The sequence below is a fragment of the Leuciscus leuciscus genome, assembly GCF_965113295.1.
Source record: "Leuciscus leuciscus genome assembly, chromosome: 21".
NCBI lineage: Eukaryota > Metazoa > Chordata > Actinopteri > Cypriniformes > Leuciscidae > Leuciscus > Leuciscus leuciscus.
Genome location: NC_138745.1, coordinates 30,863,888 through 30,886,822, shown reverse-complemented (window position 1 = coordinate 30,886,822; position 22,935 = coordinate 30,863,888). Strand labels below are relative to the sequence as shown.

At 37.8% G+C, this 22,935-nt stretch overlaps 1 protein-coding gene across 2 annotated transcripts in view; it reads right to left on the bottom strand.

The window, feature by feature from the left end:
* The window catches only part of kif19 (kinesin family member 19), a 48,221-nt gene that overhangs the window by 4,651 nt on the left and 20,635 nt on the right, over positions 1-22,935 (bottom strand). Inside the window, exons 3-18 of one of the 2 annotated variants that reach the window (XM_082151867.1) lie at positions 15,433-15,543; positions 15,170-15,257; positions 14,166-14,302; positions 10,142-10,267; positions 8,843-9,037; positions 7,938-8,084; positions 7,724-7,846; positions 6,767-6,923; positions 4,540-4,714; positions 4,099-4,180; positions 3,134-3,404; positions 2,819-2,940; positions 2,480-2,643; positions 2,144-2,237; positions 789-912; positions 175-560 (exon numbers count right to left, since the gene is read on the bottom strand). In XM_082151867.1, the coding sequence (XP_082007993.1) occupies positions 175-560; positions 789-912; positions 2,144-2,237; positions 2,480-2,643; positions 2,819-2,940; positions 3,134-3,404; positions 4,099-4,180; positions 4,540-4,714; positions 6,767-6,923; positions 7,724-7,846; positions 7,938-8,084; positions 8,843-9,037; positions 10,142-10,267; positions 14,166-14,302; positions 15,170-15,257; positions 15,433-15,543 (2,502 nt within the window). Of the gene's footprint in view, positions 1-174; positions 561-788; positions 913-2,143; positions 2,238-2,479; positions 2,644-2,818; positions 2,941-3,133; positions 3,405-4,098; positions 4,298-4,539; positions 4,715-6,766; positions 6,924-7,723; positions 7,847-7,937; positions 8,085-8,842; positions 9,038-10,141; positions 10,268-14,165; positions 14,303-15,169; positions 15,258-15,432; positions 15,544-22,935 lie in introns of both variants that reach the window. The other variant, XM_082151866.1, reaches the window with a different exon arrangement.

Sequence of the window (22,935 nt, the reverse complement as noted above, 5' to 3'; positions counted from 1 at the left end):
GAATCATCTTGAAAAATAATAGTACAGTTTTGAAATAGTTTGAACTATTATTTTGAACTAAAACAAACAAATACATTATGCAAATGAGAATTTTGGGACAAAATATGCTTAACTCTCAAAAAAATAAGGTCAATGCAAACAACCTTAATGGTCCATAAATACACATAAACTCACTGCTTGTCCTGTGACTTCAAATGATCGAGATCTTCTCTTGCGTCTGCGACCCTCAAAGTCCTGTTCCCGTGGGGCGGGGTTCTTGACAGCCTGGCGGTTCCGTGGCCGTGTCCACGTGGCGTTGGGTGCGGGGCCGTCTCCCGTGCTGCTGGACAGGTTGTCGTCAGAGGTGGCGTGGCGTAGTTCTGGGCTGGGCTGTCTCCCGCGCCGTAGCACCAGGCCTTTAGGGGGCGCCTCGGACAGAGACAGGTTACTCTTGTGCTTCTTGGGGTCGAGGGGTGAGGGTGGTGGGGGCAATCGCAGGGCATCTATTTCTAGCACCTTAGAGCGGCGCCGAGCAGCCTTGACCGCAATGTTCTGCACGCCTCTTAGAATCTGCTGTCTCTCTGGAGGAAAATGGTTCAGGGGTTTTAATACTATGACTGGATAAATGTGTATAAGTTGGCATTGCTGTATTATGTGAGAAGAAGCTGTGTAGGAAATTGGTTGCTATAGTTTAGGGGTCACTATATAAAAATAACATCCCACAGAATGCCTCAATTGACCAATCAGAATGAAGTATTCCAGAGAGCTGTGTAACAAGCACACAGATGAAAGAGCAGAGGAACTGTTACCTTTAGGAGTCAGAGGGGCATCTGTGCCGTTCTCGCTGCTCTCAGGTGACGAGTCCAGATGGCTGCTCATACTGTGACTGAGATGGCTGAATCTCAGAGCGTCATCCAGGACAGATGGCAACAGCTGCAGAGGTACAGTCAGCATAGTGTCAGAAACACTGGTTTATTCAGTACACGCAGTTAAAAAAACAGAGAAACCAATTAAAATAAATTAAAAGAATATTCACTTTCCCTGAATATTTTAATCACAATTTTCATGAATACTGCCGTTCAAAAAGTGTGGGGTCAGTAAGATTTTTCAATGTTTTCCTCACCTAACTTATACTCACTAAAGCTGCACTTATTTGATGAAAAATACAGTAAAAAAAGTAATATTGTGAAATATTATTACAGTTTAAATAAAATAATTGTTTTCTATTTGAATATATGTTAAAATTCCTGTGATGGCAAAGCTGCATTTTCAGCATCATTACTCCAGTCTTCAGTGTCACATGATCCTTCAGAAATCCTTCCAATATGCTGATTTGGTGTTCAAGAAACATTTCTTATAATAAATAATATATTGAAAACAGTTACGCGGCCTGATATTTTTGTGGAAACCAATTTTTTTAATTTTTTTTATGATGAATAATAAGTTTAAAAGAACAAAACTTTTATTTGAAATATAAATCTTTTGTAACATTATAAATGTCTTTACTGTCAATTTTGACCAAGTGTGCCGCACACGTCCTGAAAAGTGAAGCCAAAACATGATCAGTATGGGTCTTAAACCCCGCCCTCTCCACGTAAACGATTGGGATGCGAGCCAAACTGAAAATCCAATGACACTTGAAAAAAAGAAAATTCTTTTCATTTCACTCGTGAAAAATCCTCTCACCGGCCCCCGCTCCCTCTAGTGAAGATATTACTGCGCCAAGTCGAAGTGCTTACAAGCACTTGCTATGGTATTCCGCCATACAAAATAGTTATCCATTTTACACGCTTAGAAAAGCGCAACGTTTTGTTTTGTGTCACCGTCCTAGGTCAGTTACACTTCGCGAGTAACTGTATTTAAATAGGGAAAACGTGGAGGTGTTTGGTAGCTTCTCTGCTTGGCCCATATTAAATGAACTGGGCTAACAAAGTTTCGCCGCAAGACAGAGGGATTTAGTGCACGCACTGAGACGAGAGAGGTATGTATCAACTCGTCTTAGTTAAGGGAATAACATAGTTTAATATGAAAAAACGGTAAAGTATCCCTTTAATTTCTTTAAAAATAAAATAAATAACAAAATCACACTGACCCCAAACCTTTGAACGTTAGTGTATAATCTGTAGCTAGAAAAACTACTGTAAGCTCCCAGACAGACGCTCACCTCTCTGTTGCCCTGGCCATTGATGTGAATGGGTGGAGGAGTCATTACTACAGAGCTCTTCATCTGTTTGTGACTGCTCTTAAACACTCGGTCTCTGTGTGGACAGGAGAAGAAGTTTAGCTTAGCTTCAGAAAGTTTACAGAATGTGAACAAATTTAGACCCCTTTCACACCACATTTTATGTCTGCAATGTAGTTCTAAAAGCAGATTTTTTCAGATTATTTTTATTTTCACATTCACAAACTATTTTTGGCCATTAAAGGTTTCCATACAAGGAAATATATTATTTTGTATAGGGAGGGAAATGTCAAGTTTATAGCTTAGAGCTCTTTTTACCCATCGGCCTCTGGGAGAATCGGAGGCAGCGTGTGTCTCCTCAGTTTTGTCTGCCCTTGTCTGTTGTCTGAGCCCAATGTGCGAACACTCTCTTGGTCTGAATCCATCTCCTGCAAGGGGTCACGACCTCTACTGGGGAGGGTGATCTTGGGCAGGGAACCCTCCTAAAGAGATTTATATGTCGGCACAATATTATGCATATCCACGTCAGTGAAAATATTAGGTAGGCTTTAGTTTTTTGGGGATTTTAGTTTATTTTTGCAAAATAAGTTCAATGTTCTGATTTCATATTGACTTCATATTGACTTTGCATCTTAGAAAAATTCCTGCTTGATGTACCTTAAGAGTACGAATGGTGAACTTATCCAGGGCCACAACTCTGTCCAAGTTCTTCTCATCCATTTCCTTCATGTACATCTCATACAGCTCTTGAAGATGATGAGGGACTAGGAGACTGTGATCTGCAAAACCATTTTTTTTTTTATTAAAGCAATAATTTATTATTCATTACTTAAATTTGTTATATTAAATAATTAATCAATACATTTTCTGTTTCATATAGCATCATTTTAGCAAACTTTACTGCAAAAGTTTGGCCTTATTCATCTCTAGCTGAGATTTCTGTGCCATTTCTTATTCCTACGAATGACTCACCATCGATAAACTGCCGCTGCTGCTGGATGATCTCATGGCAGAGGTGTCTGTGCTGTTCAAAACGCTGCACTACCACGTTTTTCTGTCGGATCACGTTGTCCTTGAGCAGAGCGCTTGACTGCATCTCTGCGTTCTCGATCTCCAGCTCGTGGACCTTACAGAGGAGGCAAAGCACTTCCCTCTGCTCCTCTGAGCTCACACGGCGGGGGAGAAGCTCTTCAAGACGTCGAGATTTATCTCTCAGCTCTGCCAGGCACTGCTCCAATCCGGTCTATAGACAACAGGGGGACTATGGTCAATTACTGTGATGAGTGGCTTTATTAACACTGCTAATCATGTACAATTTATCTCCGCTTATGAGAGGAGAGAGGAAATGTATTGTTAGTGGAGAAGGTAATCCCAGAATGCACTACCTAAGCCGAGTGTTCTAAATGAGTCAGTTCGTTTAGGATGCTACCTTAAAAGACAGCTGCCTATGTAGGTAGTTTACTATGTTTTGGTACAGAGCTAATGTCTTGTGAATATTTTCAACATTTTGTATTTCACTCAGTAGCTTCATCATGGCTGTGATGACATGCATCATTACATCAATGAGTCATGATTCAGTTGAAGAGATTCACCAAGTAAATGAAAATTACTGGACTGTAGGAACTTTGTTTTGATGTAAAACTATATGACATATTGGAATCGTAAACATTTGAACTAGTCTCTTTCATTTACATCACTAAAGAATGAAACATACAATACCCAAATTGTGTGTGATGACTTGAGTTAAAAGAAAGAGAGAAAGACAGAAAGAAAGAAAGAAAGAAAGAAAGAAGAATGAAAACCAGTTAATTGAAAGGAAATTTGAACTAATTGATATGCTAAATAAAATGAACTAGACTTCTGAATACTATTGTTCCAGGGCTGGCAGAGTTATCTGAGGTGTTGATCTGCCCTCTAGTGGTTACTAACGACATTACCTTCTGTTTTTGTATTTTCTTCTGCTCAGCCATGAGCGTGACGAGGTTCTCTCTGGCAATGGCCACCTCTTGTGTCTCTGTGCTGTCAGGCAAAGATTCTGGTGAGTCTGAGTCTTTTTCACTTTCATCTTTATTAAAAGTCTCCTTCCTCCTCTCCCCCTGCCACTTCTTTCTTCTCCTAAAGCGCTCTTGCTCCCAGCTAAATGGAGTTAGACAATATTTCAATAGCAACATTTCAAACACAAACCATGCATTTTTTTGAGAAAAAATAAATAAAGCACAAGCACACTTTTCAAACAAAACAATTCACAAAAGGAAGTTAATTAGGTCTGAAATGATAAAAACAATTGATAAAGTTCAATATAATAAACTTTTAGGGCCACAGTGCATTTATTTGTAATATTTAGGTGGTCTGAGTTTGTGTGCAGAATAAAGACTCACTCTGCGATTGTCAGCAGGTGTTTGGATGTGTCTATCTGGATTTCCATGTTGCTGTTGTCCAGCTCCATAAGACGCTTCCTGATGTCCATCTGCTGTCTAAACGCATCGATCAGCTGTTCCCGCAGTTGGTCCATCTCAGCCCGGCTCTGCTGAGACGAGTGAGCCTGCACCTCCGCTACAGGCAAACACAACAATCATGCTATGATGCACATTTGAGTGAGATTACTCGTCTACTCACAAAAGAACAGAGAAAAAATTGAACAGAACAGAACAGAATCTATTAGTATCTAATCTAAACAAAAATGACAATCTATTAGAATAGAATGGAATCAATTAGAAAATAATTAATCAAACTGAAAATAATCTATTAGAATAGAATAGACCAGAGTCAATTAGAAAAGAATCGAATTAAATAGAAAACAATTTATCAGAACAGAATCAATTGGAAAAGAATCAAAATCAAAGTATATCTATAATAATAGAATAATTTAGAAAATAATCAATTACACTAGAATATAACAGAATAAATAAAACGAATGTAATCAAAGAGAAAATAATCTTATTGAACAGAAAATAATCTTTTAGAATAGAACAAAAAGAATTAATCAAAATAATCTAATTAAAAGGAAAAATAATTTAATCTCAGAAACGAATCTAATTGAACAGAAAATAATATATTACAACTGAGAAGACCAGAATCAGTCAGAAAACAATCTAGCAAAAAGAACAGAATAGAATAGCATAGCATTTAGAATATAATCAATTATAAATAATCTAATTAAATAGAAAACAACCAATCAGAACATAATCATTTGGAAAAGAATCAAAATCAAACAGAAAATAACCTAAAAGAATAGAATCATTTAGAAAATAATTAGAGGTGGGCATAGATTAATTTTTTTAATCTAGATTAATCTAGATTAATTTTGAAATTAATCTAGATTAATCTAGATTAAAATGGCTCATTTGAATTCTGCCGAAGGCATTCAGAATGTGTGCTACCCAAATAATGACTATAAAAGTAATTCTTTGAGAACGGGTTTCTCAAGCCAGGTGGCGCATTAGACCAGGGGCTCATCTCCTGTTTCCAAAATGCATCATAAACCGCTTGAGAAAGCTGTTCAACTCATAGACTGTAAAAGGTTACTACTGTACTGTTACCGTCCATAGGCAACATTAGGTAGGCCTATGTTATTATCAACTAGGCCTACTATAGGCTATCAATTAGGGATGGGCGATATGGCCTAAAATCTATATTGTGATATACATTGCAGCCTCTTGCGATAACGATATACAGTATATTATAATAAAACCATTTCAGAACAGATTACACAGACCCATGCTAAACAACTGCTAAATGTTTTTTGTTTTTTTAAGGGTGTATGTAGTTTTGAGAACATATATTGTGCAAAACTTTAAGTATACAACATAATTTTGCAGATAAATAAAATTTAAGTACACTAGCTGCAGAGACTTAAGTAGGTCTAATGTTTATTATGGCTTGGAGCTTATGAAACCCCAAATTTAAAATTAGAATATTGTCTAACTGATGTCTTTTCAGTTAAAAATAAACACAACAACGATTCTTAAAATCGAGATTATGGGCTACACCACTAAGATATATTGGAATGGGAATAATACGCGCGCGCTGGTATTCAGTGATATCATGTGTTTCGTTTTGAATTTGAGGTGGTCGAACGGATTAGTCGTGTGTTAACTTACCGAACTGTTACCCCACACACTCTGTATATAGTTTGCTGCTGCTCGTCTGACGGCTTAAACCCGAACCAAGTCCAAATAATGGATGTTGCACCGATCTTTTTCACCAGCTTTCACTTTCAGCCGTGTTTACTTAAGATGACGATGAATATGCGTTGCAGCCGGGTTTACCTCGCGGCCGCGGGTAGATTGCGTCATCATAGCTTGTGTAGTATAGAGCCATCTCCCAACCCAACTTGGAGAATAGATTAACGGCGATATTTTTTTTTATTGCGCGATAAGAGTCTCGCGTTAACGCAGCACGTTAACGCCGATAACGGCCCACCACTAAAAATAATCTATTAGAACTGAGAAGACCAGAATCAGTCAGAAAATAATCTAGCAAAAAGAACAGAATAGAATGCAAGAATATAGCGTAGCATATAATAGAATAGAATCAATTAGAAAAGTGTGGAGTTCTAAGTAAACTGGAGGTGGCATGAATGGTAAATGTGACTTCCGGCGTTACCTTGAACGTGGCGGATGTCTGTTCTGTCTGGATTGATCTGTCTACTGGCCTGGTCTGCTATCTTCTTCTTCAGCCGCTGAATCTCGCTGCGCAGGTCAGAGATGATGCTGGTGTACTGGGCGATGTGATAGGACACATTCAACAGGTTTCTCTTTACCTGTAAAGATTATAAATAGCATAGTCATCAAACTCCTCACTGAACAGTTGGCATCACAAACTTAGGCAGACTAAGCTTTAACATAAAAGTCTGCATGAGTAGCATGGATGTGTGTATTTGTGTATGTACTGTATTCCCTTGTGTCTTTAGTTACTCCTGTCAATCTCAATGACATGATCACATCACTCAAACACTGAATCAAATGCATCAGTGATGTTAAATATGACACCAAAAGCAAAGCACAGCACAGTTTATTGCTGTAATTTAAAACCCCATTATGTTTGCTCTTTATTGTCAGTCAACTGTTCTGTTTCTCTTCCTGCTTCTTGTTATTGTACTGTATATTAACCACTTGTTTACTGTTGATACCTTTGGGTCATTGTGACTTTGCTTATCCTAAGACTGGAAAAGAGTGTGTGTGTGTGTGTGAAATATTATTACAATTTAAAAGAACAATTTTTATCTTAATATATTAAATGTGATGGCAAAGCTGAATTTTTAGCATCATTACTTCAGTGTTCATAGTCACATGATCCTTCTAATATGCTGATTTGGTGCTCAAGAAACATTTCTTATTATTCTCAATGTCAAAAACATTTGTGCTGCTTAATATTTTGCGGAACAGCATTTAATTGGAATATTAATATTTGTAATATTGTAAATGTTAGTTACTTTTTTATCAATTTAGTGCATCCTTGTGGAATAAAAGTAAAGTTCTTTGAAAAAAATCTTAATGACCTCAAACTTTAGAACAGTAGTGTAAGTAGGTTGTCCATTGTCTTATCATGTGTCAAACTAACCCGTGTGCGGATGCTTTTGGCACGGTCGGCATAAGTCAGGGTATTCCGTGAATCCTCGAAGGCTAGAGATGCAGGGCTTATGTGAGCAATCATCACCGTCCGACTGTTTCCTCCTAGAGAATCCTGCAGACATGACAAAACCCCAGTAAGACTACCGAAATCAAGAACAATCTCCCATGAGCGTCTCTGTTCATGAAGAATCATAAAGCTGTACCTTGAGCAATCGTGTGAGCTTGCTGTCTCTATAGTTGACGTATTTGTTGCCGTTCTTTTCACTCAAAGCATTGATGCAGTTCCCCAGGGCGAGCAGAGAACGGTTGATATGAGCGCCCTCTTTTAACCTCTGACCTCTGTTCTGTGTCTGTAAGTATAAAACAGTAGTTATTGCACAAAGATGTTAAACTAATCGTCTACATGTGGGTTAGGGAGTCTGTTAAAGCTTCCAGCAGGGGGCGCTCTCGTATGTCTCATTCTCTGAATAGTTGTGTAACAGGCTTGTCATCCTCATCAATAGAGAACAAACAGCCACTCATGTTTCTGAGCAACAATACCCCATCAGCAGAAACAACGTGATCTGCTTTTGTGCCTGTCACATGCATGTTTAAACCCACAGGGTGCCTGAGTGATTTTTAACCGTTTCCATGGCAAATTCATGGCATGCTCTCCAAATGCGTTCTCTCATGTAATTTCGTCCAGTCTCATGCTGTGAGTGGAAATGACACTTTAATATAAAACATGATTCACATATCTCTCATCAAAAACACCTTTGACTTGACTTGTGGAGGTGTCTCATGCATAATAATATATTTCAATACTGAACAATTATTTTCATTTTAGACGGCTTCATTTTCCCACCAAGTTTATCACCGATAGTTAAATCACTCTTGGAACTGTTCCCACGTCACTGGCTGATTTATGATTCTGAATATATTTGAAGCCAACTGTGCCAGCTTTTATGCAAGAAGAAAGATTGATAGCTTTGATATTAATGATTGTCAAATTTATGGACGTACGTCTTAGCTCACCAACTGTGCTTTTGCGTAACTTCTGAATGATGAATAGACCTTGATGTCTCGCACCTACAAATATCCCACCTCCTCGCACACAAACACATCATACCTGTGAAGCCCGTTCAGACCCCGCTAAATCGATCATGAAGAGTCGCGCAAATCGCACTTCCTGCAGGATGTCTCGACATCGGCTCTGTTGTCGCACGACCACCTGCAGCACAGCGTGAGAGCGAGAAGACGTCTGATTGGCTGCTGTCGGCTCTTGAGTCCTCTGCTTGTTTCCTTTCACTAACAACTCCATGATCTGAGCGAGAGAGAAAAAGAGAGCTGTATAAAACATTTATACACAGTACCGTTCAAAAGTTTGGGTTGGAAAGATTTTTTTAATCAAAACTCCCATTTATTTGATGAAAAATATGTGACCCTTGATCACAAAACCAGTCACAGGTCGCACGGGTATATTTGTGGCAATAGCCAACAATACATTGAATGGGTGCAAATTATCGATTTTTCTTTTATGTCAAAAATCATTAGGATATTAAGTAAAGATCATGTTCCATGAAGATATTTAGCAAATTTTCTACCGTAAATATATAAAACATTTATTTTTGTGAGTGACTGCAGCACAATCATGAACATAAATGGACAACTTTAAAGGTGATTTTCTCAATGTTTCAATTTTTTTGCACCCTCAGATTCCAGATTTCCAAATAGTTGTATCTCGGCCAAATATTGTCCTGTCCTAGCAAACCATACATCAGTGAAAAGCTTATTTATTCAACTTTCAGGTGATGCACAAATCAAATCAAAAAAAGAAAAATGTCTTCTTATACATTTGTGCTGCTTAATATTTTTGCCCAAACTGTCAAGGATCTTTTCAGGATTTTTTTTATGAATGGAAAGATTTTTTTTGGTAACATTATAAATGGCTTTCCTGTCACTTTTGATCAATTTAATGTAAACTTGCTAAAAATAAATCTTACTGACCCCAAACTATTGAAAGGTACTGTAACTTTAAAACATAAATATTCCTTTATTAGGACCAACGTTGAGGGTAACACGTCACAGTTAACATGCATTTAATAAGAAATAAAGGGGTGATAGTTTTAAGGGTAAAACAGGTGATATATTTATTTTCAATTAAGTGGTATAGTATTAACTGACTTGCTTAAATACTGATGCACATATTTTGAAGAAAGTGTCAGCCATCTTAAGGTGAGAAAAACATACTTTTTTTTTTTTTTTTTTGAAATTAACATCTTATGTAATCTTTTTGTTATATATGCAACATATACATAGTTTTTTAAATTAACATTCCGCAGCACCGTCTACTGTATCAGTATTAACTTTTAAAAAGTTAAATTTTTCTCAAAATGCTTATGGGGTCTAAAAAATGTGTCTAACTAACCTCTCTTGCATTAATAGTGGAAACCTCTGTGATTCCTGCGACCTGTATCTCTCCCTTTGAGTCCTCTCTCAGGTCCAGGAACCCAGATGATGGATTCAGTAAGTCTCTTATCATCTCATTGTAGATCTGGAACACAAGGGTAAAGACCATGCTTAGATTTCAAGATTACCACCATTGTTTATGCATGAACAGTAATGCGTTTGACATTTACATTCATGCATCTGACAGATGCTTTTATCTGAGCTGACTTGACGCGCATAAATATCAGAATGTGCCATCTGTGACCTTTCCATTGCTAGAACCATGCTGTACCAGTTGATCACACTGACAAATGCTATAATTTATGAAATTTGAATGGAATTTCTGACAAAAGACCATTGAATTATTGAACATTAAGTACACAGTGCGGTCATGACTCATTTTCCTTAAGTGAATGGTCTGAAGTCAACTAGTGAACATGAATTCATCTCACAACACTTTTCAGATTTTCAACGCCAAAACGCTAATGTGTATTAATTTCAAAAGTAATTTATACAATCAAAATCTAGAATCTGCTGCATAAACTGTCATATACAGTACTTTCAGGATGCTAATGGAGAAACGAATGTGGGATTTAATGTTTCTGAATATTTCAATAAGCTTCATTCAACCCGGTTTAGAACAAGGCCACATCCTGAGCGCCATCTGCGGTCGCCTCAAAAGCTCTCAAATTAAGTCGTCCCGAACGTAATATTTCATTACTGTCAGTGAGGTCACTGTGATGTGCCGTAAGCATGTGATAATTTTAGGGTGACGCTGATGGAATGAAAAGAAGCCATTGACAGAGTAAGAGTAGAAGACCTGCTATAGATGTAGATGGATGGAAAGAGAAAAAAGTGAAAGGATAAACCGGGAGGTCGGAACCTAAACCTCAGAAGCCGAGAATAAAAACGCGTTCTCTCCAGGGAAGCATCCCCTTGAGCATTTGGACGGCCCAAAGTAAACAGGAGTTTTAAAGTGAAGGTGTAAGAAAAGCAGAGGACAGGAGAGCATTGTGCTATTTACTGAAGGTTGCTCTTTGCCTGTGTGGACGGAGTGGTTTACTCATATGTCTGCACATCCCAAACACCCCTTTAACCTAAAGAAAACAGTTATCTGTGTTTATGTGTGTAATGTTAAGATGCTTGAGCAAGTTTGTGTGTGCGTGTGTTTGTGTGTGTGCATGAGTGAGTGCATGAATGTATATAATGTACAATCATACTACTGAAATATTTAGTGATGCATACTGCACTTTTTTTTACATACAGTTTACTTGCATAGCAGTGAAGATTATACAAGCATGCCAATAAAAAAGTCAGATACAGGGTATATGTTTGTGTATGTATATTTGTTTTGAAGAAAATGCGAGTTGTACTCGTGCAAAATTGCTCCCAAGGCATTGTTGTGAGGTTACTAGGAATTCTGAGTGATTGCCATATAGCTGTGTGGTTGCTAGGGTGTTATGGGTAGTTTCTAGGGTGTTGCCAGGTGGTTAAGTCAAAAGAGCTCACTCTCAAGTCTACATGAAATTCTGGTCTCTAGATATGACTTGGGTTCCTCCTTTAATGTAGATCTTTTTTTGCAGTTTTATCTCCCAGTGCTCCTGTTTAGCCCTCAAACTCAATAGCCTTGTCCTGTTTTTGACAGCTGATGCATGTGCATTTGAGATCACTTGTTCGAGATGACAGGAGCATCACTTCAATTCTCAGTGTCTTTTTTTTTTCTTCTCTCACTGTCTCACACTCGACAGTTTTTTTCTTCTCGACAGTCTCATTGCCCATTTTGTCAATCAAAGTCTGTTCAGCAGCATTTCTGTAGTGTCCGCCACTGATGCTTGACGTGTTTTTTCTCCTTTACAATGGTAAAAGTGCAACAATATCATTGTACACAGTGTTCAAACATCAATTCTGGTCTTTTGTAGAAACCTAGTTGACTGTCCTTTTCTTTTTGAACGTACTTGAGTCTTACACTGTGTCCTAACCAGGCACAAAAATTTGTCTGTCCACATAATCAGGGCTTGACAGTAACTTTTTTTGCTCACCAGCCACTGTGGCTAGTGGATTTCCAAAGCGTCACTTTTTCCAAGTTTTTCAAGTTCGAGCATTTTCAATAGCCACAATTTTCACATCGATACAATGGGGATTTTTTTTTTTTTTTTTTAAACTGCCATATAGATATTTTTATTATCATCTCATAATTTGGCAGCAGGTATATTAGGCTGCTGTCACTTTAAGACCTGACGCACAGATCCATTATACTGTTACACAAATGTGTTTTCTTTCTCAACTGTTTACGTTCACTTAAAACACCACTGTGTTTACGTGAATACTCGCAAAGTCCGGCATTTTGACATTATTTTGTGTGTATTTGACTACTTAAAGTCGGCATGAAACGGAAGTTGAGATTGTCATTTTTTTCCTTGTTGTGACGTATATCCGAGTGAAACGGCTTCTGAAATTAGAGAAAAATGTAGGGCGGGGCTTGATTTCGTTCTTCGGGAATTGATTGGATCGTTGGAGGTTGGGCGTTGCAATCAAAATGGAGGCAGATTTGAATGCCAGTTTACATTCAGTTGTGGAGGATTTCTCTCCACCGGACTCCCCACCGTTACCCTCCCATGAAGGATTTTTTATTGAGGAGCCCGGCGACGAGAACGAGGACGAGCAGCTACATTTTCAGGCAGGAATCAGCCCATATTTATATGAGCCTCCCGCGAACCAAGATGAGTCAAGTCAAGTTATCAGTCAAGTTCACCATCGAGAGCATCTCGACGTGTCCGATAACCGATAAGTAAATAACTAGATTTAGATAAGATAGATAGCCAACCATTCGGACACTTCGAGATGCTGTCGAGGGTGAACTTGACTGATAACTTGACTTGACTCAAAACGAGACAGACACCGATAGCCGCACCCTCATCGGCTCTGGCCGCACCCTTTCGCCATGGCACGTGACCGAAAGAGAAGAGAGGTCGTTTCGAGGGGGGAGGGAAGGGTAATGTATTTGATTAAAGATTATAAGGGTAAATGAATTTTTAAAAAATAATGAAGTGCACAGATAAATCATTTATAATAAACACTACAATATTACATATAAAAAGAAGATTTGTCAAATTTGATTTCATGCCGACTTTAAGTGCAATAAGCAGCGAAAAAACAACACAATTTAGCACTGAGAGGTGGCTTTATGTGCACGCTCTTTGGGTGTGAGAAACTCGGAAAATGAGTATTGTTTCAGATATTTCAGTATCGATATGTATTGAAAAACAATATTTTTGACAACACTACATTGCTCTTAGTTTATTGCTTCAGATATTTCAAAATTCAACCCGCCAAAGTGGCTAGCAGGAGTGACTGCGTTACACAGGTGTTAATGTCAAGCCCTGCACATAATGTAACAAAGTTACAGCTTGAGACAATTGTAAAACACTTGGTACAAGATACATGGATCTAGGGTGAATAAATACATGAAAAAAGGACAGTTAGAAGCTTGTAAGTGTGACAGTCATCAATAATAGATATTTTCTTTGTTTGGACAGTCACATAAAAGCATAGTGATTTGTTTCTAGGCTAGCGCAGTGGGGGATCAAGGATGCATGCATTTGTGTTGAGTAAACTTTGAACAAGTCCATCACAACTCTGAGGGAATAAGCTTTCTCGTATCAATACAACATCACCGTAATCAAAGATGCTGAGATAGTCGCTAAGCCGACAAGATTACCCCTCCCTCACGCGAACAGATCTGATAAACAGACGTGCTTTCAGACTCTCCTCACGGGCCTGATGATTATCTTATCACATAACACTTAAGCCGTTACCCTTTTTTATAATGTTTAAAACTGAATGAGGGCAATTTACTTTACTATCTGCATTTATATAGCATGGCAGTAGGGTGACGGTATCTTTACATGGTCTGTATAGAACCTCCAGGTGATATCGGAGCAAAAAACAAAAAAAAAAACAAGTGGCTGCTAAAACCCTATTTAGCAACCAAATAAAGATCTCACCTCCAAGTAGGACATCGAGACGCTGTACTGCATGTCATCGCTGGTTTCTTCGATGACTTTGAACAGGTCGTTTAATGTGCGAACGTAGATACCAGGTTCTCTGTCTGTTCCCAGCATAGTGTAAGTCTTCCCACAACCTGCACACATACATACAGGTATGCTTAATAGGACCACAATTTTCAAATCATTTAATAAATAAAATAGAATAAAAATCATAAAATAAATTAAAATAGTGACCCAATACAATACAAAAAATTATTTAACAAAAATAAATAAAACGTGCTTAAATATCAAACATAGACTATTATTAATTAGTTGCATTTTATTACTTGCATTTAGTGTCCTTTTATTCATGCTGTCTGTGACACAGAACAGGCCTACCTCTCTTTTCATAAATGTGGAATAATTGTAGATAATAAGCATATGTTCATCAGCATGACATAAACAAGGCACAGGTGTGAGATGAGTCATAGTGAGTGAAACAGGTGGCTTTTATCCCCGTCAGGTTGAGCACAGCTTTATATAGCCACGGCCACAGACAGGAACAGTCAGTAAGAGTCACTCTGAGGACAGATTAGAGCACACGAGTACGAGAACCAGACCTGCTTTCCAGGAATTAACTTTTATTCAATTCAAAGGAGCATAAAACGTCTTTAATTAAGGCATTTTGGGGTGAAATATTATCTAATAATGTGTTTTTGACAGCAGTGGGATTAAGTGAGTTTATAACATATAATACATTATAAATCATATTTAGAAACTTCAATAAATTATTATGTGCTCTAGTTGGCACTGGTGTGGTCTTTTTGTGGAGTCAGTGCATGTGACTTTGTTGATTGAAGCTGATCTTTAAGTAGGAGGAAAGAAGATCAGGGTGATAATCTGTGTGTCCTAGTCGTGCTCGGATTTTTACTACTTTGGCCATATGGCCATTGTGGATGTCATTTCAATATAACAACAAAAAAATATATACTGCTTAGCCCTAGATATGACCTGGTACTGACCTGTGGGTCCGTAGGCAAAAACAGTGGCATTGTAGCCTGATATGAGGCCCTCAATCAAGCCTTTAGTGGTGGATCTGTACACCTCGTCCTAAGGAAAATACATTTCAAACATGTTTAACTGAGGCCATAAATGCACATAAAGTCATACACAAATAGGCATATAAACGTGATTTTTTTTGTTTTGAAAGCGTATTCAATTTTGTATACACACATGCTTCAAACTGATCCGCCCTTACAAACAAAAAAACACAGAACTAGCTTGCCTGCGTAGCTGTATAATCGAAGGCCACATCAAACATATAAGTCTTCTCTCTGGACCGATGAGCTCGAAGAATATCATCTGGATCTTCCATGGGGTCCATTAACACCACCATCTGAAAAGGAGGGAAAGAAAAAACATGAATAAGAGTATTACATCTGGTTACATGTTTTAAGCTTTTATATGCCCTGCGTATACTGAGTGTATATCAAAACCATTTCAGCCTTTTACTCACCGCCTGACAACACGCTTTACTGGTAATAACCTCTATCTGTCACCTCACATTAACTACTAAGGCCATTTACTTCGGTTATAGTGACACAGAGTGTCCTAAAACACCTCTAAATAGAAATTTCATAATGGGTCCACATGAAAGGTACGGCCAGTGTGGCTTAAAAGCAGGAGGTATAAGTGCATCGTGATGGAAGTCACCAAACCTAATTTAGTTCCCATTTTTACATCTACAGTACATTTACATTTTGGACAAAATGGTCCTAATGGATGTCAACGCCATTCAATGGAGCCCATGGGTGGTTCCAGATGTAACCAAAACGCTGAATCTTGTTGTTTCAAGAGCCCTACGGGATCTGGAAGCCAATGTTCTTATCAGTCAGGGCTCGTGAAAACACACCAATATCGTTTGATGACCCGTCACAGCGTCACACACACAGCGTTCTCTTTGAAGCCTTGAAATTGAAATGCAACAGAGGAGATCTGACTTTTAAAAGAGCCAATTATAGTGGAGCACAATGCAAACATAGAGACGTTCTCTACAAACAGAGGAAGGAGAGAAGACTAACGATAGAAAGGTGGAGAAAAGGTGAAAAGAACAAACAGGCCATGTCTCAATGCATTTGTCCAAGGGATTGAACAAACTCTTAATGTACTGTTTTATAGTTATATCTTACGGAGAGAGAGAGATACTCTGCCATTCAAAAGTTTGGGAAACAGTTTAACCGTAATAATATTTCACAATTTTACTGTTTTAACTGTATTTTTGTTGAAATAAATGCAACCTTGGTGAGCATAAGAGACTTCTTTTGGATGGTAGTGTGCACTGTACTGTGTATCTATGCATTTATTAGCGACCTGCTTAAGCCAAGTCGCTTAAGGAAACATCTTCCAAGAATATGAATGCACATGAGTCAGACGCATGTGTGTGTTGATGCACCATGTGCGTTTTTTCCTGAGGGTTTTACTTACGAAGGGTGCAGTGATCGTGCTCTCAGCCATATGGTACATGAGTTTATGTTATCTCATCATTCACACAGTGACAGCTGTAGAGTGGCAGTTTGGCCAGTCCTAATGTTCTTAAGATACCAGTGCCAGTATAGTTTACGTGGCACGAGAGAATAATGCACTGTAATCAGTACTGGATCACAGATCAAGTTTCACTCACCTAAAATGGTCCCTGCTCTTGATAAAGGCCAGTACTGTACACCTACTGTATGTTCTCCTGTAATGTCACCACTGGATAAAAGGGTCCAATGAAGTTCATGTGAAAATGGTCATTGGTCAATGATCTTTAACAGATAGTTCGACCCTGAAACTGATTAGATGCATTGTAGGGTAGAAACGCATTCATCTTCCACTGGTCTTTTAATTACTTTTCTCGCTAGAGTCCCTGAGTGCTTTGGTTTAATCATACCTGTGCAAATAAACCCTATGGCAATCAATGTACCATGAGGACCAATGGAAAAGACAAGCCACTGTCACGGAGTTCTTTCCGAAAGACGTTTGATTGCTACTAAGCAACCATTCAATTAAGAGATAAAAGACAGAGTTGACAGGAGAACAGGAAAGTACATGTCCAGATGAGACCGCAGGCTAACTATATCAAGGGTATGAAGTATATGAATTATCAGGTAGCTGATATCTACTTTGAGAACGTTTTTTTTTGCGCATTATTGATGACCCCATTTTATATAAATTGCATTTCAAAATTCAAATGAACAAATCAAAAGTAAACAAAACACTAGCTTGCAGGGACAAGTAATTGTTGAGATCTTTAATGTCTTATTTGTCCTCCTGGATGGAAATTAAATTAAATTGAGAGCAAATGGAGACTTTTTTTCTAAAGCCTGATGCTTCAGACCGTACAAAAAAGTCAATTATTTAGAAATGAATAATACAAAATTCTGAAATAAAAAATAAACAAATATATTATATAGAAATCAATAAACATTAATAAATAAATCTAAAAAAGAAATCAAGATATTTCAAAATGACTTAAAAAAAAAATAAAAAAAAAATAAAAAAAAAACATTTCTCACAAAGACAAAATGAGCTATCCACATTTATTTTATAGCTTTACAGTCTGTCTGTATGGCAAGAATTGTCTAATTTGTTTTCATTTTACTTCTGATTTACTGTTGATTGACTCAGTCTACCCCATATAGGTTTTGATCATTGTTCTGAATTCGATCAGGATAAAAATGTATGCTTTTTTTATGAAACTTACCCACATTCAAGTTAGAATAAAATAACTAGAATAAAACTTTAATAAACTTTTTTTTTTTTTTTTTTTTTATGCAGAGGGTCTGTTCTTTCTTTTGATATAATGCATATTCAGATATTCAAACAACAAAATATTCTGGGGGCTATGAAACTTTTGTGAAAATTATCAAAAATGCTGGTGGTGGCTGGCAACTTTTTTTCAAAAACGCTGGTGGGAAAAGAGTTAAAAAGCAACCTCTGACCAACAAACATTGGGAGATTTAAGTTTGTAAATCATAAATCATCCATTTCAAAACACAGCTTGTCTGAAAAAGCTCAAATATTGTTAAATCGTGTCACAATGCTGGCGACACACAAGCCTGTCAGTGACTGATGAGAATCACTGGTCAACCGTCTGAAACCAGCAGTCTGAAACCAGCAGTCTGTTCTGGAGGTCTGTCCTCTCAGTCTCACAGGACTGCAGGTTATTCGGAAAATCCATCTTTGGTTTCCACCTGCATAAAGGACAGAGGGCATTCACCTGGCCCGACATTAACTGCTCGACTAGTCCACTGACTAATTCATATGTTCATAAAGGTGGGATGAGACCTGAAAGAACCTTCAGGCATCATTACAGTGCACAATACTTTATGAAATGGCAATCAAATGATCCCCCATTTGTTTGAGAAGGCAGCGCTAGCCACTGTAGATGATGCTGAAGCGCACTTACCTGAAACAAGCACATCTGCTCGTATGAAAGGTTTCACCGAGTCGGTGCACAAAAACAAAACGAGCCATGCGTGAATGAGGGGTGCTAAAATTAAAAGCGGAGTGTGGTCGTAAAATATTAAACGGCTTCAAAGATCAGCCAGGTCTGCGTAACAGCCTGCTAATGCACCGACATGAAATCAATTAGCAATATGGTGTTATTTAAATGAGCACAAAGAAAGGCACGGTCGTTTGGGGGCGACAGTCCAAGTCATCCAGGCGGATTGAGTAACCAATTAACCATGGGTGAAGATTAGCAGCAAAGGGAGGTGAATATTGGGATCTATCCAGGTGATTAAAACACAGCAGTGGCCGTAACGTATCATAAAGGAGGTGGGATGCTTGTGTGGGATCCTGCAGGACGGATACTAAAAATTCCTTTTGGTCACATAGACACTGGACTCACTGAACTGTTGTGACTCGCTAATCCAAAAAAATCTGAGGTCAGATTCAGCGTACTCCATGAAAGGAGAGATTTATGTGAGAATGTTTTATACTAAATGCGAGGCTTTTGTCAATAGGATTCTTTTTTCTGTTAATGTTCAGAAAATAAATGCTTCCTATAGACATTATTCACAGCATATTCTTTGATTTTTAACAGGAGTGAAAGCGAGGCTGTGAGGGATAGACACACACATCTCTTCAGTGGGTTGTACTGTTATTTACTGTTTTTGGATTGTTCTGGTGACAAAACACTACAAAAATATCTTTCCAAGAAAAGGAATTAGTGATCTAGGAGCTTTGTACAGCTTTTTACAGCGGACGCCATTGAAAACAAGGTCATCTCTCACAGCCTTGCTTTCATACCTGTCATGGCGCTGCTCTGAATAAGGTCTATTCACATTTTTGACAAAAGACATGATTATAATTATCAGCATCTCTTCAACATGTCTGACTGAATATTTTGAACTCCTAAAAAAAGCTGATAAAAAGCATTAACTCATAAAACTTTGTTGGCGGGAAATAGCTAAAAAATAAAAAAGAAGGAAAAATTAGCAAAATTTCTATTTACAATGAACTTCGCTGATGATTTTTTTTCTGTCCATTACTGTAGAAATTTGTCAGATTTACAAACAATCACAGAACGGCCACATAAATAATGTTTAAATAGGTTTAAAGTCAAATCAAAATTATCCTGTCAAATGACAAAAAAATTGTCAATTATTCAGTAATTAATAAAAATACATAAATGAATAGTATAGAAATTAATTAAAAAAACACTTTAAATGAAAAATAAATACTATATAAATCATTTTAAAAATAAAATAAAATAAAAAATACTGTAAACATTTGCATGCAAGCCCTACCAGTGCCACCTACCTTTGAAATTCACCATTACTTAAAATGTTATTCATACAGTTAAAAAAATTGCTGTGTCATGCATGTGCTGCAATTTTTCTATAACTGAAAAAGTCATAGAAAATAAGCTAATTTGCTTGAGCATACGGAGGTTAACACCTTTGAGAAACTATTTTCAAAATACTATACAATTCAGTGACTTTCTGTCATTTTAAAGCATCATCTGCACCACAATTTCCCAACAACTCCTGTCTTCCATTCTTCACACAAACAATTTTGCTCAAACAAAATGATCGATGTTTTGATGCTGATCTTTACTTCTGAAACAGCTGAAACTGTTGTTGTGTTTTGACTGAGCAGGATAAACCCTAGGGGAGAACAGGGTGGGCCTCTTAATGAATGAAACTTTACTCTCGCTCTCTGACAGGTAAACAGAAAGAGAGAGAAAAACAAGACAGAGAAAACGAAAGAGAAAGATGAGCTACTGACTGCTACTGATTGCGCGGTTACATGAAGCCAATGATGAAGGCACAGATATGACCTGTCAGATTGACCCACAATTATGCAACAACTTGACAGAGGCAGACAGAGCGATACGATCTGTTCATATTACTGATCCAGGCATTGTGATGTGTGTAAAGTCAGCCATGCTTTATCATAAGAGAGTTTGGTTCCCCATGGCATCAGCTATGGGTCCCCTCACTGATAAACCGGTGATGTAATACAGGCCATACAATGTTACCTTGGGAAATAAAACCCGTAGAGGCAAATCCACCGAAGTCAGCCTGACTCTCACAGCTCAGGGAGATGAAAACATCAGCCTCTCACCACTGAAACATGCACACAATACAATTAGCGGAAAAAAATCTTAGCGGCGGACAATCCAAGGATCATTTCACTGTTCACACTGCACACAAAGCCAATTACACACAAAAACACTTAACTAAACTAAACTAAACTTTAATACAATAATTAAATTAAATTATAAAAAAAAATGTATAAAAAAATTAATAAAAAATGTAATCTTGCTGTTGTGCTTAAAGGGTAACTAAACCCTAAACCAACTTTTTTTAGTTAATGATCTGTAAGAATGGGGCTTTAATAGTGCTGTTCATTAATTCAAGTAGTTTTTTTGACATTTGTGTTTAAAGTGTTTTAATTTTACAAAATATGATGTAAAAACGTCTGAGTGCTGCCCTCATCAGGTTGAACAGTGGCTACTGCAGTTGAATTTTCCTATTGGAAGTTGTGGTACCCTCTGACGTCAGAGGGTACCAGCTAACCACGCCCTTGCCTGCAGAGAGATACGTCACAGATGCATGCCCCCTCTCCACTGGGCTCTGCCTACTTTTCCAGCATTTTTCAAATATTGCCAGTGGGTGGAGTCAGGCTGGTTTAGTTACCCTTTAATGCATACAAATACGTTAATATTTTGTAATGTCATGTAGGCCACTATATGTGACCCTGGACCACAAAAACAGTTATATCATATCATGGGTCATATCATCTGAAAGCTGAATAAATAAGCTTTCCATTGATGTATGTTTGTTAGGACAGGACAATATTTTACCAATATAATACTATTTGAAAATCTGGAATCTGAGGGTGCAAAAAAATCGAAACATTGAGAAAATCGCCTTTAAAGTTGTCCATTTATGTTTTCTATTGTGCTGCAGTCACTCACAAAAATAAATGTTTTATATATTTACGGTAGGAAATTTACAAAATATCTTCATGGATCATGATCTTTACTTAATATCCAAATGATTTTTGACATAAAAGAAAAATCTATAATTTGTACCCGTACAATGTATTGTTGGCTATTGCAACAAATATACCCGTGCAACTTATGACTGGTTTGGTGATCCAGAGTCACATTATAGTTACAGAGTGAGCAAAGATGAGCTAATTCGGAGACAGCCGAGTCACATATGGTGAATGAGCCAGGCTTTAGACGTGAGATCTCTGCCATCAGACATGCTGAAGATCACTGGACAGATGTTTGTCTTTATGTGTCTCTCCATCATACACAGGTTACTGTTTGCTCGTCGTGTACCCATAGAGATGCATGTGTGTGCATGCTGGTGATAAAGCATGCATGAATGCAGGCGTGTTTGCATTGACATTATGTGTATGTCTCCTCCAGATACCATGTCCCCTCCCTTTATTGTGTAGCAACCCGTGACATGCTAGTTGTCATGGCTACAGCGAGGCGGGGGTGTGGACCGACACCTGTTGCTATTAGCCTGATGGAGAATGGGGTATCTGTAGAAGAGGGGCCTCTCTGGGAGAAGACACACACACACACACACACAGGCAGGGTTGTAACTCACTGTAACAGTCACATACTCTCACACATACATTGCAGGCTATATATCATCGACAGATGGCTATCCTGCTCCAATGGTTCGGGTTATGGGAGAATAGAGCTCTAATCATAGCAAGAAGAGGAGAAAGGAAAGAGGAGGAGAGAAGAAGAGATGTGTCCTTTACTAAACATCCCTATCTGCCATGTCTCATTCACTCTCTATTAAAACCTTTTAGATGAAAACTTCACCTAAACATGAATTTATTTATTCACTGACATGTTGTTTCAAAGTTGTATCCTTTTATTTATTTATGCTGAATCACGAAAACATAAATTCAGTTTTTTTCTTCTTCTTGAAATCCTGTGGTAACTGTATACTTTGTTTTACAGAATACATCGGCTTGACATAATTAAATATTTTTCCTTTTGTGCTCTATAGAACAAAGTCATTTGAGTTTGTAAAAACATAAGGGTGAGTAAATAACAAAAATCGAATTTTTGCGACTAAAATGAGAAGCATTCCTTAATAGGAAGACACCCTGGTAGGATCTTCACACATGGCATGTGTGAACACACACACACACACACACACAAACACACACGTGTCATGTCATTCACACCTTTAATCATCCTTAATGAGTTTGATCACAGCAGCTGCAGGTGTGATGTCACCTTATATTAGGCAGATCAGTTTCA